Raw genomic sequence first — 15,778 nt, forward strand, 5'->3', positions numbered from 1 at the left:
GAGTCAAGGAAGGCTTGGCAGAGAAGCTGCTGGAGCTGGGCCTGAAAAGGTCAGAACAAAGCCTGAAGCTGGTGAGGGGGCTGTGACCATAGCTAGAGGTTTCCTTCTGGGCTTTTTCCTAGTCCCGCCTCCTCCTCCCACATGACAAGGTCCTAACAAAATCCAGGGGAACGTTTTGCTCCCAGGTACTGTCTCGCCAGGGTTATTTACTGTAACTTGCAGTCACCGGGCAAGGTCCAAGTGGACAGATTTTTCTACCCTCAACTTGTCAAGACCTCCCAAACTCTCTGGCACCCAGAGAACAACGTGTCCAGAGCTCAACCTGGAAGAGCACAGCCATGGTGGTCTGGGGTCTGGTGCTGGGAGCTCTGATGGTGGCCACTGTGGGGTACCTGTGCCTGCAGGAGCTGCTCCGGCAACAGAGACCCAGGGAGCCCCCTCTGGATAAGGGCTCCGTGCCCTGGCTGGGCCATGCTATAGCTTTCCGGAAGAATATGTTTGAATTTCTGAAGCACATGCGGGCTAAACACGGGGACATATTCACGGTGCTGCTAGGGGGCCAGTACTTCACCTTTGTCATGGACCCTCTCTCCTTTGGCCCCATCCTCAAGGATACGCAGAGAAGACTAGACTTCGTGGAGTATGCGGAAAACCTGGTGCTAAAGGTATTTGGATACCGCTCCGTGCAGGGAGACTACCACATGATACACTCAGCCAGCACCAAGCACCTCATGGGGGATGGCTTGGAGGAGCTCAACAAAGCCATGCTGGACAGCCTGTCCTTGGTTATGCTGGGGCCCACGGGCCCCAGTCTGGATGCCAGTAGCTGGCGTGAGGATGGCCTCTTTCACTTCTGCTACAACATCTTGTTCAAGGCCGGCTACCTGAGCTTGTTCGGCTACACAAAGGACAAGGAACAGGACCTGCTACAGGCAGAGGAATTATTCGTGCAGTTCCGCAAGTTCGACCGCCTGTTCCCCAGGTTTGTCTACTCCCTACTGGGACCCCGGGAGTGGCTGGAAGTGGGCCGGCTCCAGCGTCTCTTCCATAAGACGCTCTCTGTGGAACACAACATGGAGAAGTACGGCATAAGCAACTGGATCACCTATATGCTTCAGTTTCTGAGGGAGCAGGGAGTCGCCCCGGCCATGCAGGACAAGTTCAACTTCATGATGCTCTGGGCCTCCCAGGGTAACACAGGGCCTACCTCTTTCTGGGCCCTCCTGTTCCTCCTGAAGCATCCAGAAGCCATGCGGGCTGTGAGGGAGGAGGCCGCCCAGGTCCTGGGAGAGGCCGGGCTGGAGGCCAAGCAGTCCTTCAACTTTAATGTCGGTGCCCTGCACCGCATGCCGGTGCTGGACAGCGTGATGGAGGAGACGCTGCGGCTGAGGGCCGCGCCGACCCTCCTCAGGGTGGTGAACGGTGACCACAGCCTGAAGATGGCCAGTGGGCAGGAGTACCTGCTCCGCAATGGAGACGTCCTGGCCCTCTTCCCTTATCTCTCAGTGCACATGGACCCCGACATCCACTCAGAGCCCACCACCTTCAAGTACGATCGCTTCCTCACCCCCAGCGGCAGCCGAAAAGTCGACTTCTACAAGGCAGGCAAGAAGATCCACCACTACACCATGCCATGGGGCTCGGGTGTCTCCATCTGCCCTGGGAGGTTCTTGGCCCTCAACGAGATGAAGCTCTTTGTCCTGCTCATGGTCACACACTTTGACCTGGAGCTGGTGGACCCTGACACGCCTGTGCCACCCGTGGACCCCCAGCGCTGGGGCTTTGGCACCACACAGCCCAGCCATGAGGTGCGATTCCGCTACCGCCTGCGCCCGTGGAGTGAGCTCTGCCCAGGTGGCCGCAAGCCTGGCTAGGGGGTTCCCTTGGGGTCTCCAGCTCCGCTCAGCCCTCTAAAGCCCCAGACCAGCCCTTCCTCTGACCTGCTTGGCCTCCTTCTAGGCACCTCACAGGCTTCTTCTTCTCTCTTTAAAACACTGTCTCTCACAGTGGATTCTGCAGAAACTGCCTCTCACGGGAAGTCCAGGGAAGGGGAAGTATCTGTGGACAACTCAGTTTGGGGGCTAATACATGCCTCGACAAGTCCTGCAGTATAGACACAGGTTACGGTGGGCAATGCGGCATCTTGCAAACGTTAGTCTCCACCCACCCTCCCACCCTGCTTTTGTTGTTTTTCCTCAACGCTTATTCCACATCCTGTGGAATTCAGGGTTTAGAACAGTGTCATCCTATAGCAGTATGAGGTAAGCCACACGCATAATTCTTAATTTCCTGGTTGACACATTTTTTAAAAGTAAAAAGAAAGAGGTGAAATTCATTTTTATACTATATTTTACTTGACCTGATATATCTAAAATATTAGCATTTCAACAGGGAGTCAATATAAAGGTACTCATGAAATATTTTTACATTTCTTTTTCCCTTCAAAATCTGGTATGTACTTTTTAACCCTTGATACTGAGCACATCTCAGTTCAGATTAGCCCCATCCTAAGTACTCAGCAGCTACGTGGGGCTAGTGGCTTCTGTATTGGAGAGAGCAGCTCTAGAGAAGGGCTGCCTTTCACATAGGAGTTGTTCAGGGTCCCTCCTCCATGCCCTCCTCTCCCCTCTGTACCCCTACCTTGGGGTGATCTCAACCCCTCACTTGGTTTCCACAACCATTGCTGGGCTCAGAGCTCTCGGCTACCTCCCGACCCCCAATCTCCCCACAGGGGTCTCACAGCACCTCTGACTCAGTTCGGCCCACACAGAACTCAGCATCTGTCCCCCCAACCTCTGCCCTGGACCACCTGCTTCTCCTGATTTCCCTGCCTCTCTTTGCTCGGGACACCACCATCCACCCCATCCCCCAGGGCAGATACTGAGGAGACACACTGGCTCCTCTCTTTCTCTCCCCCATAGGGAGAGAGTTCTGTCAGCCTGACCCACATTTCTCTCCACGTGGGGCCTGTGGGCCCTCCATTTACCCTGCTGCCAGAGACTTTTTTTTCCCAAAAGCACCTCTGGGTGTGTCCCCCTTTTACTTTTCTGGCTCCCCATCACCTCCACACACCTGACATTTAAGTTTTGCCACAGTTGGTCCCCAAATTTTCAATCCAGTGCAATTCAACGTTGGCAACTTTCTCCAGTGGAACTGTCCGTAAAGTACAGGGCTCGCTTTCACTGTTAACCCTGGTGCGAGCTACTCCCGGAAGCCTTCTTGAACCTCGCCCATCCCATCCTCTGACCAGAAATGGCCTCCATCCCCTGGATCTCCCCTACCACCGAGTGTATCACAGCACATCTGTTATGTCATTGCTTTCTGTGTCCTGGTTTCTGCCTCCTGCCCCCTGCTCCAGACTGGAACCCATAGGGCTTGGTATCTTATTCCTTCACCTCTGACCCCAATTCCCTAAATGTAGATTAAATTACAGAAACATGACTTCCAGACTCGGCTAATTTACTTCATGTCCTCAAATAATTTCCTTCCCCTCCCACCTTCACTCAGCTTTCCGGCCTGTGAAGTGGAGACAATCCCTGTTGCCAGGCGTGCTTACCAGGGCTGGGAGAGAGTGAGAGGGTGCTACTGCCAGAGCTGCAGCGGGCTGACGGCAGGGCCCTGGCTGGGGCTGGGACAGGAAGCGTAGTGACCGTGGGAGCTGATAGAGGGTCCTGGAGAAGGGAGGCCCAGGCAGCATGGACCCCCTGCAGGGACCACCCGGGGGGCTTCTCTCTGCTACCCCAACCCTACACCTCTGACTGGCCTCTTCCTTTGTCTTAAGGTTGCCTGTTTTGCCCCGAGTTTGGCCAGGATAACAGGCTGTTAGAGTGGGCAGGGGCCAGGCCGGGGACAGGAGTCTGTCCTCACTAGCTGGGTGACTCTGGGCTGGGGCCTGCCTTCTTCTGGGTCTAGCTGCCCCCAAATGGTGACATCTGCCTGGAGCCTGATAGAGCTCTGACTGGCTAGGAGAAACCAGGCATCTGACCCCCTTCCACAAGGGCCAGGGGCGCAAGGAGAAGAGCCCCATGGGGCACACAGGAGAGGGAGAAGGGGCCTTGGAGGCCAGGAGGTGTCTCTGGGCAGCTTACCAGCAACCTCCTCCACGCAGCCTACCAGCAACCTCCTCCACGCAGCCAGGCCCTGTGCCAGAGCAGGTGTGGGAACAGGGATAAAGACACAGGGCTTCCCTACACCTCCTTGGCCCTGCCCGGACCTGGGTGCTGCATCCCTTCATTTTCCACACACCCAGAGGACTGTGGACCAGGAGCCAGGCCTGTGGACAGGTTGGGACGGGGCTGTGGGCCCAAGCCCACTAAGTCAGGACAAAGAGGCCTCAGCTGAGAGTGGCCACGGGCAGACGTCCCAGGAACTTCATGGATCCTGTGATCGGTTTGAGGGTCTGCCTGGGACCGAGGGAAGCCTCAGGGGGGTCAGGTGTGAGGTGGAGATGAGTGTACCATCCCACAGTCAGGGATGCCCACCATAACAACAGCCCCTCCCCCAGGAAGTGGCGAGCAGCCAGGATTAGCCTGTGCCCGTGGAGGCCCATGCCCACCTGCTGGCAGGGGAGGGGCCCGTGGCACCTGTAGTTGTATTCCCCCTGGCCTGGGGACTGCTGGACACACCCTCCACAAGGGCACCCTTCCTGCCCCGGCAGAGGGGGCAGCGAAAAGACTGAGACCCACAAGGACGCATCTAGTCGCTGCCTGTCCTCACCCAGCAGTTCTGTCTGCGAACCCCTCATTCCTGCACCAAATTTTCTCTCCGTGTATCCTCTCTGAGGATAGCTTGTAACAAAGCAAGATCAGGAATGACGTGCCAGTGGTGGAATTGCAGGCCCCTAGGAAAATAAAGAGATATTTTTCTATAGGCAGTAACTGCTGTGAATGCTCACACCACACTTCACAAGGTGGAGGGTGGGCAGCCCTGTTCCCAAGCAGAGCCATGCCCACCCTTCTCCCTGGCTCAGCCGGGCAGGAGAGTCTCCCTTGCCTCAGAGCCTCAGAGCCAAGAGAATCCTGGGGGCTTTCCTCAGACCTCAGGTAGGAAATACAGGTATGTTGGGCAGTGCAGACGGGAAGCCAAGCCTCGGGGTGGACAGAGAGTGGCAGGAGGAACCAAGGTCCAGGCTGGGAAGTCAGGTCAGGATGGAGAGGGCACTGTCCTGGCCCTCTCCATCCTGACCTGTGTATGAGAGCCAACCTCCAATTCACTCTCTGACCAGTGCCAGCGAGCCTTCTCGCAAACTGCACTCAGAGCCCTCACTGTGGTCAGCTGTGGTGTATGGCAACTGGACAGTGGGAGGGACCAATGGGCCACCTATAGCCAGGCCTTCTCCTCCCCTTTAGGCACAAGCTTCAGGGCACTACATCTTATACACCTGTTATTTACAGAGAGCACACACCCACATTTACGCAGCCGGAGGAAGGCACATAGGAACACACGGAAAACCCACGGGCACGTACTCAGACGCACATGGACACAGCGACACATTCACGCTAGATCCATATACACAGCCATATGTGCTCCACACGGCCCCAACAGCAACACAGACACGCACACAGACCACCCACACGCACACACGCAAATCCACCAATGCTGGTGACAAGCCCTGCTGGGTGTCCCTTGCCTGGCATACCTTGTCCCATCCCATCTGTGTGTCATGGGCACCCAAGTCAGAGACTCTGGGAACCTAGATCCTACCAGTACGGCTCAGGCTGTATCTCACCAGTCAGGCTGCCATGTGGGCAGGACTGAGGTCCCCTGTCGGGCAAGATTTCAAGAGCTCTAAAATAGAACGTCACCACCACATCCACATCCTCAAACAAACCACCACCTTCATATCCAGAGGATCTTCATTTCCCAGGGGACTGAGTGGGCTCACAGTCCTTCCTGACAGTGGGGAATCTGGGGCCTTGGGGAGAGAGAACCAGAGGCGCCAGAGCTGAGACACAGTGGGAAAAATCAGCCAGGTCAACTCAGGCAACATCCAGGGACAGCCCTGCTCATGACACATGTGCTGTGACCAGACCATCCAAGCTCAGGGGAAGAGAAGAAAGAGTGGGCAGGATACTGACCACCTGCTCAATTCTCTATCCATCCAGCTATTCATTCAAAAAAAAAAAAAAAAAAGGTAGTGAGCACCTACTACATTCCCAGCACTGACTGAAGCATGGGGGATGCCGATTTTACACCAGGCAGAGTCCCTGTTCCCCTGGAGCCTACGTTCACCCAGCCGTATGTCCTCCTGGTCTCCATGCTATCCATCTAAAGGTTTCCCTCTGAGCTACACAGAGGCTCTGTGCTGGGTTTTGCAGGACAGACATGGCAGGACATGGCAGGTTGTGCCACGTGGCTCTGGGAAGTAGGAGAAAGCAGTGATGCTTCAGAAGCTCAGGAAAGAGAGATGGCACTGTAGGCCAGGGGCTCCCTGGTGAAAGGCTTCTCAGTGGACGTGTCAGTGGGCAGGAAGGATGCTGACCATGGGAGACATGAAGCACCCAGGCAGGGCATATCCGTCAGGAATCCTTAGATCGCAAGTAACAAAACACCACCACCCCAAACTGGAAAGGAATTTATTGGTTCGTGTCACTGTCAAGTCCAGGCTTGGGATGAGCTTCAGCCGTGCCTTGATTCTAGGGCTCGAGCGCTGCCCCCAGGATCTGCTCACTCACTGCTGTCACCTCACCTTCTGAAGTTCGAGCCAATGAAGGAGCAGCTCCAGACCTCACATCCCCTTGGCTTCAGTTTCATGCCTCTGTTCTAGCATGCTCTAGTCACGTTACATTTCACAAGCTCTGCCTGGGTCATGTGTCCATCCATAAATGAATCACTGTGCCAGGGAAACATAAGGTCATCACTGATCAAAGACCCATGCTCTACCCAACCTCCACCCTAAGCACCGGGCAGAGTGACCCCAGAGTGGTTTCCCAGAGCAAGTAGGATTCAGTTACACGACAAGGGTGAGGGGATAACTGGCTGGAAAATGATCCCTGTTCCATAAAGGAGCCGGAAAGCGCAGAAGCAAAGACTGGAACGTGCAGGAAAGAACAATGCGTGTGGCAACCAGGAAATGAAAAGGGAGGTGAAGGAGTACAAGCGCGAAACGGTGTATGGGATTCTAATTGTGAAAGCTCCAGGCTTAAATTGGACAAACGTTCTGGACTTGATAGTGCAGGGTCTAGGGAGCCCTGAAGCCTCCTGAGAGGGGGCGTGGGAGGCAGAGGGAGGCAGATGCTCCTGGACCACCAGGAACACGTGTTCACTCTGCCTCCCACCCGCAGACTCCCATGTGTGGAGCACCTCCAGCCCCTCCTGACTGCCAGACCCTGGATCCACCTTCAAGGCTGTGATAGCAAACAATCTTGTAGTAATATTCCCCCAGCTGAGCCACAGGGAAGGCGGAAGTCTGGTGGGTGGCAGGCCTCGGGCTACTCTGAGGGGGATGGGAGAGATGGCTGAGGGTGTTGTGGTTACTCTGGTTGCTGGGTATAGATTGGATGAGAGCACGAGGATAGGAAGCACAGAGGTCAGCTGGGAAACTACGGCAGCCATTCAGGCCAGCGAGTATGGAGTCCTGGAAGGCAGTGGAGAAAGAGGAGGGAGAAGACAGGAGACAGTGAACGCTGCTGATGGCTGAGGACCAAGAACTGACTGGTTTAGCAACATGGTCACTGAGACCTCTGAAGGGAGGACTTCGGTGGATGCACAGCTGAGCTGGGTCCCATCTGCTCTCATGGACTGTGGTGTGGCCACTCAGGCTGAATTTTTCCTTGTGTCCCCCTTGTTGGGGGAGTCCTCAGCCTGCCTCTCCCCGAGGTCATTCATGCCAGTTATATCTTCTTGGCCACTGAGCCTACTACTCTCAGAATAGCTGGACGGTGGGGCCTGGGCAAGGTAAGGAGCCTGGTGTCGTCTGAGCACAGTGGCCAGGAAAGCCTTGAGGTACTGGCGGAAGCGGCGGCTGGAAAACGCATAGAGGACGGGGGTAAAGCAGCAGTGGAGGAAGGCGATGCTCTCTGTCACCTGCAGCGCATAGTCCAGGTGCTGGCTGACCTTGCAGTCCCCAAAGACTTGCAGGTCCAGCAGCGAGTGCAAAAACAAGGTGACGTTGTACGGGAACCACAGCACAAAGAAGGCCACCACCAGGCCTATGGCCATCCTCAGAGCCCGGCTCTGGCCTGGGGGCCTCAGCCTGGCCAGGACGGAGCCAATGCGGGAATAGAAGAAGATCATGGCAAGCAGGGGGAGGAGAAACCCCAGGAGGTTCTGCTGGAAGCGGAGGAAGAGCTTCCAGATGGTCCCATGCCCCCCAAAATCCGCAAAGCAGTCCCACACGCCTGGGGCGTTTTCATGCGTCCTCACAAAGACCATGTCGGGGATGGAGACAGCCAGGGCCACAGCCCACACGACAGCTGCGAGGAGCAGGCTCTTGGCCCGGGTCCGCAGCCGGTGGTGGGGCTGAGCGCAAACAATCTCCAGGTACTTGTCGAGGCTCATGCAGCTAATGAAGAAGATGCCACTGTAGATGTTAATGGTGTAGAGGGTGCTCACCACCTTGCATAAGAAACTCCCAAAGACCCAATGCCAGGCCACAGAGATGCCCCAAAAGGGCAGCGTCACCAGAAACAGGAGGTTGGAGATGGCCAGGTTCAGCAGATAGATCTCGGTCATCCGCCTTCGAGGCACATACCGGAGCAAGACCACTAGGAGAAGGAGGTTCCCGCCCAGGCCCAGCACAAAGATCAGGCCATAGAAGAGTGGCAGAAAGACTCTGCCAAACGACAGCACCTCGTCCTTCCTGCAGACCATGAAGGCCACGTCGCCCAGGAAGTACTCATAGTCATAGAAGAAGCTGCTGTTCTCAGAACTGGCCACCTTGGTGCTGGGTGGCAGAGGAGAGGCGGTGGCGGCCATGGCGGGAGGACACATCCAGTGCTGGAGCTCTGTGGGCCAGAGAGCAGTGTGAGCAACAGGAGACAAATCCACCCTCTCTCCAAACCCACTTTGGCCAGTGCTCTGGGGTGTCCAATAGACTCTTCGCATTCACGCCAGTAACCCATAGGCTAGCAAGTACGGGAACAAGGATGAGGAGCCCAAGGCTACCACTTAATAGTTATGTCACCTTGGGTAGCTGACTTAACCTCAGATGTTCTCACAGTACTCACTTCTTTTTTTTTATTTTTATTTTTTGGTACGCGGGCCTCTCACTGTTGCGGCCTCTCCCGTTGCGGAGCACAGGCTCCGGACACGCAGGCTCAGCGGCCATGGCTCACAGGCCCAGCCGCTCCGCGGCGTGTGGGATCCTCCCGGACCGGGGCACGAACCCGTGTCCCCTGCATCGGCAGGCGGACTCTCAACCACTGCGCCACCAGGGAAGCCCAGTACTCACTTCTTTCATGATGGTTTCTCTTCTTTATTTTCCCCCTCATCATTTATGAAGACTGATAATGTCTTTCATGTTTTTCTTTATTATTTAGGGATACCAATTCACTTATTTATTGTGTACATACTCTTCCTCACGTGTGGCTTGAAATTATTCTTCTTTGTGTGGCTTATAATTTTTTCTTTTTAATGAGAGCTTCTCTTCAGTGGGGCTTGCTTTTTCTATAAATACCTAGTATGCCTACTCTGGCTTTGAACTCTCTTTACTTCTCTCACTTGAGGATTTCCCTTCCTTTGGTTATTTTAAAAATATTTTATTTATACATATTTAGTTTTATGTCAATATCTTCATTTATAAATATTTAATATTTTTAAAATATTTTATCCACTATTTCTAGGTTTGCAGCAGAAAGGTGTGAACCGGCATGTCGACAGACTCAGAACTAAACCTACTAATCCCTCAGTTTCCCCATCTTTAACATGCTATTAATTATAGTGCCTTTTCGTGGGGTTCTTGTGAGGCTTAAATGTTATAATTCAGACAGAGCATTTCGAGCTCTATGAAGAATGCCCAGAACATAGGAGGCACTCAATAGACATTTGCTTAAATTATTGCTTTGCCCAGAGCTGAGTTCATCATCTTCCAGACCAGCCTCTTCTCCTCTCCCTTGTCTATCTAACTGAAGAGCTCCACCAGCTATTCGGTCACCTAAGAGTGAAACGTGGGAGACATCACAGACCCCTTCCCCGCAACCCTCATCATCACCCTGTGTGTCTCTACCTCTTTACTGCTATCTCCAGGTTCCATAAAAATACATACATGATAAAAATATTTACATGATACTCTTTTTAATAAAATTAAGACAAATGAAACATATATATATATATAAAACAACCACCACCTCAGGAAGTATATGAATATATGCTGTGAAGGAGCTCAAAGAGATAAAAGACAGGGGAAAGATAGGCACAAGACTGAAGATGGTGGCTGCCTGGACAGGAGAAGCCAGAGACATGGGATGGGGCAGGTCACTGTCCATGGTCGAGTTCTCTCTGGGCAGCAGTCTCCCAGGTTTTAATTGTATTATTAAACATAATTTTAAAAAGAGAGCCTCACATGAACCAGTGAGAAACGTGTCATGAACCAAGGATTATGCTCAATCCTGTTCTGTGCTCTAAAAGGAGAGAGACTTCATGTTCAGCACATTAGATTGTTCACCAATGGGGAAGGGGGTTTGGGGAGGAGAGAGGAAAGAGATAAAAAGAGAATTTGTGGCCCAAGCAGGCAATCATGCACAGCCACCAGAATAAGACCTGTTGGCTGGTGATGATAATGGGCCACAAACCCAGAAATACAAATCAACTCCACCTTGTACCTCTGTATTTTAGTTTTTATTCCTTGATTCAGATGAGGTTGAACTGTTAATACACTGAATGTATTATTTTGTATGTATGTCTTCTGTGCATGATTTACTGTTTTAATGGGTGGGATTCTCATTTTATAAGAGGTTTTACATAGTAAGGATTTTAGCTTTTTACACATATATTGCAAACATTTCCCCCAGTCCTTTCCCTCCCAGTAGAAGTTTAGTCTGTTTTTTTTTTCCAGGTAGAATTTTGAAAGAAATGTTGACTCAGGTCCTCAGCTGACCCTTCTAGTATCCATGACACCGTGACCCTGTGATGGAAATATGCAATTCTGCTGAGGCAGAACCTCTCTCAGGAGAGCCCTGGAGTCCTCCTACTCCTTGAGCCTCTGCCCCACCCTTGGGCTCCTGTCAACTGGCTTCTGGGCCAGATGTTGGGGAAACACAGATGTCCTAACCCCACCCCAAGACCTCAGCCTGGGCGGCTTTAACTAGGGCTGGGCTCTGCTCCTGACTGGCCTTGAGAACTTGGCCCTGTGCCTTCCTTTCTCCGTCCTTCACTCCCCTCCTGTGCATCTGGGCTCTCCTGTCCCTGAGCCCCTCTTTCCTGGGCACCAGTATAGGCACCCCCCCCACACCCCCAGCACATGGCTGGTTTGGGAGTCCATGAGCTGCTGGCATTGGGAGGAGGGAGTGCCCTTCTGCACTTGGGCCTGATTAGGGCTTATTAGTCAGGAGTTACCACTAATTAAATACCAGCTCTTCTAGTCTGTTAGCACTGACCTTGATCCTGACCTGGCTTCTGAAAGTCTCTGGCTTTTGCTTTAGCAAACAACCAAGTCTGATAATTGCTTTGATCAAAGCCAGAAGTCAGGGTCAGCAGGCCCCAGGCTGGACCAGGTCACCTTTACAAGGCTCCCTTCACCTGGAACACTCCGTTCTTTTCCCTCTCGGGGCCTCTGGCCTCCTGATCGTTCACCTTGGGAATCCTTCCACATTCTCTGGACCTCTGGGGCCACCAGCCCCTCCCATCACTTTCATCAATAATACCAACAACGATGACAACAGCAACCAACATGTGTCATATGCACATGACAATTGGCCAGGCACTTTCATGTCAACTCTGGTAGTCCTGGAAGGCAAACCAGGAAGGAACTGTCAGCCCCACTTAACCCAGGAGCAAAGTAACTTCTCCACAATCATGCAGGAAGTCACTGGCTGAGCGCATCTGAGCCCCAGGTCTTCAGACTCAGAAACAGTGCCCTGTCCCTGGTCTCATCTCATTCTCGGCCTCTGTTCTGCCCTGTCTAGCAGTTTTCAAAAGGGGCCACCTGAGAGAGGTGTGATTTGAGCTCAGGAGGTCTTGTTTGCCCAGGTTTCGCCCTCATTGGCTGGTCCAGCCTTGGTAGATTCCACCATTAATGTCCCCAAGGCTTTATGGAGCCTCCTTGGGAAACGTAGTCTCCCTACAGGTCAACAGAGTAGCCTCCCCAAAATATCCATATCCTAATCCCTGAAGCCTGTGGATATGTTACCTTACACATCAAAAAGGACTTGACAGAAGTAATTAAGGATCCTGAGCTAGGGAGAGTACCCTGGATTATCCCGGTGGGGCCACTGTTCTCACAAGGTCCTTTATAAGGAAGGCAGGAGTATCTGAATCAGAGAAGGAAATGTGACGGTGGAAACAGAGGTCAGAGGGATGTGGTTGCAGGACAATGGATGCAGGCAGCCTCTAAAGGCTAGAAGAGGCAGGGAACTAATCCTCCCCTGAGCCTCCGGAAGGAATGCAGCTGGGCTGACCCATTTTAGACTTTTGAGCTCTAGAATTTTAAGATAATAAATTTGTGTTGCCTTAAGCCACTGACTTTGTGGTAATTTGACACAGTGGCAATAGGGTCACTTCCTGTGACCCTTTGTGCCCTCCGCATCTCACACTGAGGGAGTGAGAGTGCATGGTGTCCACCTCCTCCAACTTACAGGTGGGGAAACAGAGACTCAGAGAAAGAGAACTACTTGTGCAAAGCACACAGTGAGTCATCTCTGTACGGCCGCACTGAGCCACAAACCCCATGTTTGACTGCCCTTCAGGTCTCTGTTACCCCACCCCTAATAGTCCCTCTAGCCCTGTTCTGTTTTCCCTTTTTTTGTTTTTTCACTTTTCCTTAATACTGGAATTCATTTATTTGGCTTACCCAGAAACACCTTGAGAGGAATGGATTGCAGTGTCAGTTATTCACATCTTCACAGATAGTAAGGCAATCCCGAATGAAGCTCTGGAGTAGAACCTCTGGGGAATCCGGACAACTAGACAGAGAGGAGGCTGAAAGGAGCAGGGACAGCAAGGGCAAGGTCAGCTGAGCTTCCCGTACAATGAAGCCAAGGGCAAACTACAGCTTGTCTCTGGGGCAGTAACACCATCCTGAGGCTGCTGGCCTGGGCTGGCTCCAGCTTTAACTTAGCAAGAATCTGGCTGGAGATTAATGTCTTCTCCTGAGGATCCAGGCCTCCCCTCCCCAGGCCTCTCAGAGAAGTCAAAGTTGAGGCAATAAGAGAGAGGATACTGCTATGTCCATCTAGACAGGAAGGTAGCTATGTTAGTTGAGCTCCTTCTCATTTAATCTTCACCATAGTTCTGATAAGCAGTACCATTATGATCCCCATTTTCCAGATAAGGAAACTGAGGCTTGGAGAGGTGAAGCCCAATTGCCCACAGCTTAAGATCAGCAAGTGATGGGCCCAGGATTGGATGGCCCTAACAATACAAGGTAGAACTGTAACAGAGAAGAACAAACCCGACTCCACATTGGCTCTGTTGCCTGGGCTTAGCCATGCAGGCTCTGTACCTTTGTCTCATCCAACAGTAAAAGAATGATGCTTACAGCCTGAAATATACATAATAACCCTTTCTCAAGACTCTGCCTCCCAAGCTTGACCATTAAAGGTGTAACACTTTTCACTCATATAGAGATAAAAATTTGCAGAACAAAAAATAACATTTGTCTGTTGAAGGTTTACGGGAACATCTGACCAGTCCCACGTGGTCAGCTGCAGGAACAAAGGATCATCACATCCCCACCGAGGTCTGGCTGGTACCAAGAGGTCTGCAACAACCAGCCACACCCTGCTTCCCTTTTAGTAGAAAAGAAGCCTGAATTCTAATAACTCAGGTAAGATGATTCTTTGGGACACGGGTCCCCCATCTTATCAGCCTGCTGGCTCTCTGAATAAAGTCGCTATTCCTTGCCCAACGCCTCGTCCCCTGTCGTGCAGGGGAGCAGTACAAGCTTGGACTCAGTAACAGAACTGGCCCTTTTCCCCCAGCTCCCCTTTTCAACATGAACCAAACTTGAATTTGAAGGATGAGCCTCTGATAGTGGGACTTCTGGCCTCATCAATGTATGGCAGAGAAGACTCAAAGTCAGCCATATGCTGAGGCTGTCTCGTACCGGCTGGCGACAGCCAGTAATGCAACATCCGGGAGGCATTCAACAAGCAATCATGGGATTAACCAATTCCACATTCAGTGATAAATCAGCAGCCTGAAATTGATCATGGTGGGAATATTTACACCAAGGCGAATGCTATAAACTGGAGCTTCCCTTCCCTCACCCACCGTTGCTGAGAATCGGTTGTTAAACCTTTAGCAACATACCTCTGATCAGGATCCCATGGAGCATGACCAAACCTGCCTGTCTTGCTGTCACCCACCACCTTCCCTTTTACACCTTTCACATCAACCCCATAGCTGCCCTCCTCCCCAGCCAAGAGGCCTTGAGGACAGGGTCACGTGTAGGTCCCCTCCCAGTTGACCACAGCACCCCCATGCTGAGTGTGCTGCCCACAATGCAGCTGAGACCGGTGAATAAACAAGATCAAACATGACCCTAAGAGGCCACACCGGCTTCTGTAATATAAAACAAAGAATAACATTTGAGATCACTTTCAGTGGACGATAATTTTGCTGGCTTCCTTGGAAAAAGATTTATATCCTTTAAAATGCAATCTCAATCCTCCCCTCCCAGGAGGCTACCTGGGCCACTGGCCTGGTGAACCCCCTGCCCCAGCCCCCCAAGCACTCACAGAAGGTCACTCCTGGGCTTCCCTGGGCTTCCCTGGTGGCGCAGTGGTTGAGAGTCCGCCTGCCGATGCAGGGGACACGGGTTCGTGCCCCAGTCTGGGAAGATCCCACATGCCGCGGAGCGGCTGGGCCTGTGAGTTTTGGCCGCTGGGCCTGCGCGTCCGGAGCCTGCGCTCCGCAACGGGGAAAGGCCACAACAGTGAGAGGCCCGCGTACCGCAAAAAAAAAAAAAAGGTCACTCCTCAGCCTCAAATCCACCTCCCAGAAAAAGAGTCACCTTTTGAGGATCACTTGCCTCCTCTGCTAGACTGGGGATTCCCAGGCGTTGGAACTTCCCGGCACAGGGCTGACATCTGAGAGGCATTCAACAAATGACCATGCAGTTAATCAGCACAATCACCCTCTCCCTCCCTTCTTCTCTCGCCTCCTTTTTCCCTGGCCTGATTTTCTCCCTCCCACACTGGTGCCCTGCACACAGCTGAACCAAGACCCTCCTTCTGTGAGTTATTTCCTCAGCTTGGGCAAGCTCTGCCTCAGCAGTCTTGGGAGCCCGTGACCATGGAGTGTGACCGGCCCAGAGTCCCCACTGTTTCCACTTGAGCCAAGTTCAAGGCCACTTCCAGCTGGCGCAAGCCTCCCTGTGGCCACCCCCTGCTCCCTCCCTCAGAAGGCTCCCCTGACTGCTTTGGGAGGACTAGGGTGGAGACAGAGTCCCAAGGCCTGGTCTCCAACCTGGCTCAGCTAGTGATGGGCCCCCCTCTCTGCCTATAATTCTAGCATTCCCATCCTGTATTCCTGGCCCAGCTGTGGCTGGAAAAGTTGAGGCAGGAGTTGTGAAGTGACTGACACTCCGACCACAGTGTCGGGCTGTGGAAAGTGCTCTGTTGGGGCACAGGTGGGGGACCTGGTAACAGCACTGGGATCTCTCTTTTCTTCCTACTGGGTT

General features: G+C 52.8%; 2 protein-coding genes across 2 annotated transcripts; one reads left to right on the top strand and one right to left on the bottom strand.

Moving 5' to 3' along the window:
- The first annotated feature begins 338 nt into the window (after window positions 1-338).
- On the top strand, window positions 339-1,874 carry CYP8B1 (cytochrome P450 family 8 subfamily B member 1). The gene has a single exon (XM_024756709.1). It carries the CDS (start codon window positions 339-341, stop codon window positions 1,872-1,874), a length of 1,536 nt encoding a protein of 511 aa, XP_024612477.1.
- A 5,443-nt stretch (window positions 1,875-7,317) lies between these two features.
- Window positions 7,318-15,157, bottom strand: ACKR2 (atypical chemokine receptor 2). Its single transcript, XM_024756635.1, has 2 exons — window positions 15,110-15,157; window positions 7,318-8,945 (listed from the first exon to the last, which is right to left on the bottom strand). The coding sequence occupies exon 2, from the start codon at window positions 8,929-8,931 to the stop codon at window positions 7,756-7,758; it is 1,176 nt and encodes a 391-aa protein (XP_024612403.1). The 5' UTR covers window positions 8,932-8,945; window positions 15,110-15,157; the 3' UTR covers window positions 7,318-7,755.
- Window positions 15,158-15,778: the final 621 nt, after the last annotated feature.

This window comes from Neophocaena asiaeorientalis, unplaced genomic scaffold (genome assembly GCF_003031525.2).
Source record: "Neophocaena asiaeorientalis asiaeorientalis breed wild unplaced genomic scaffold, Neophocaena_asiaeorientalis_V1.1 scaffold265, whole genome shotgun sequence".
NCBI classification, from domain to species: Eukaryota; Metazoa; Chordata; class Mammalia; order Artiodactyla; family Phocoenidae; genus Neophocaena; species Neophocaena asiaeorientalis.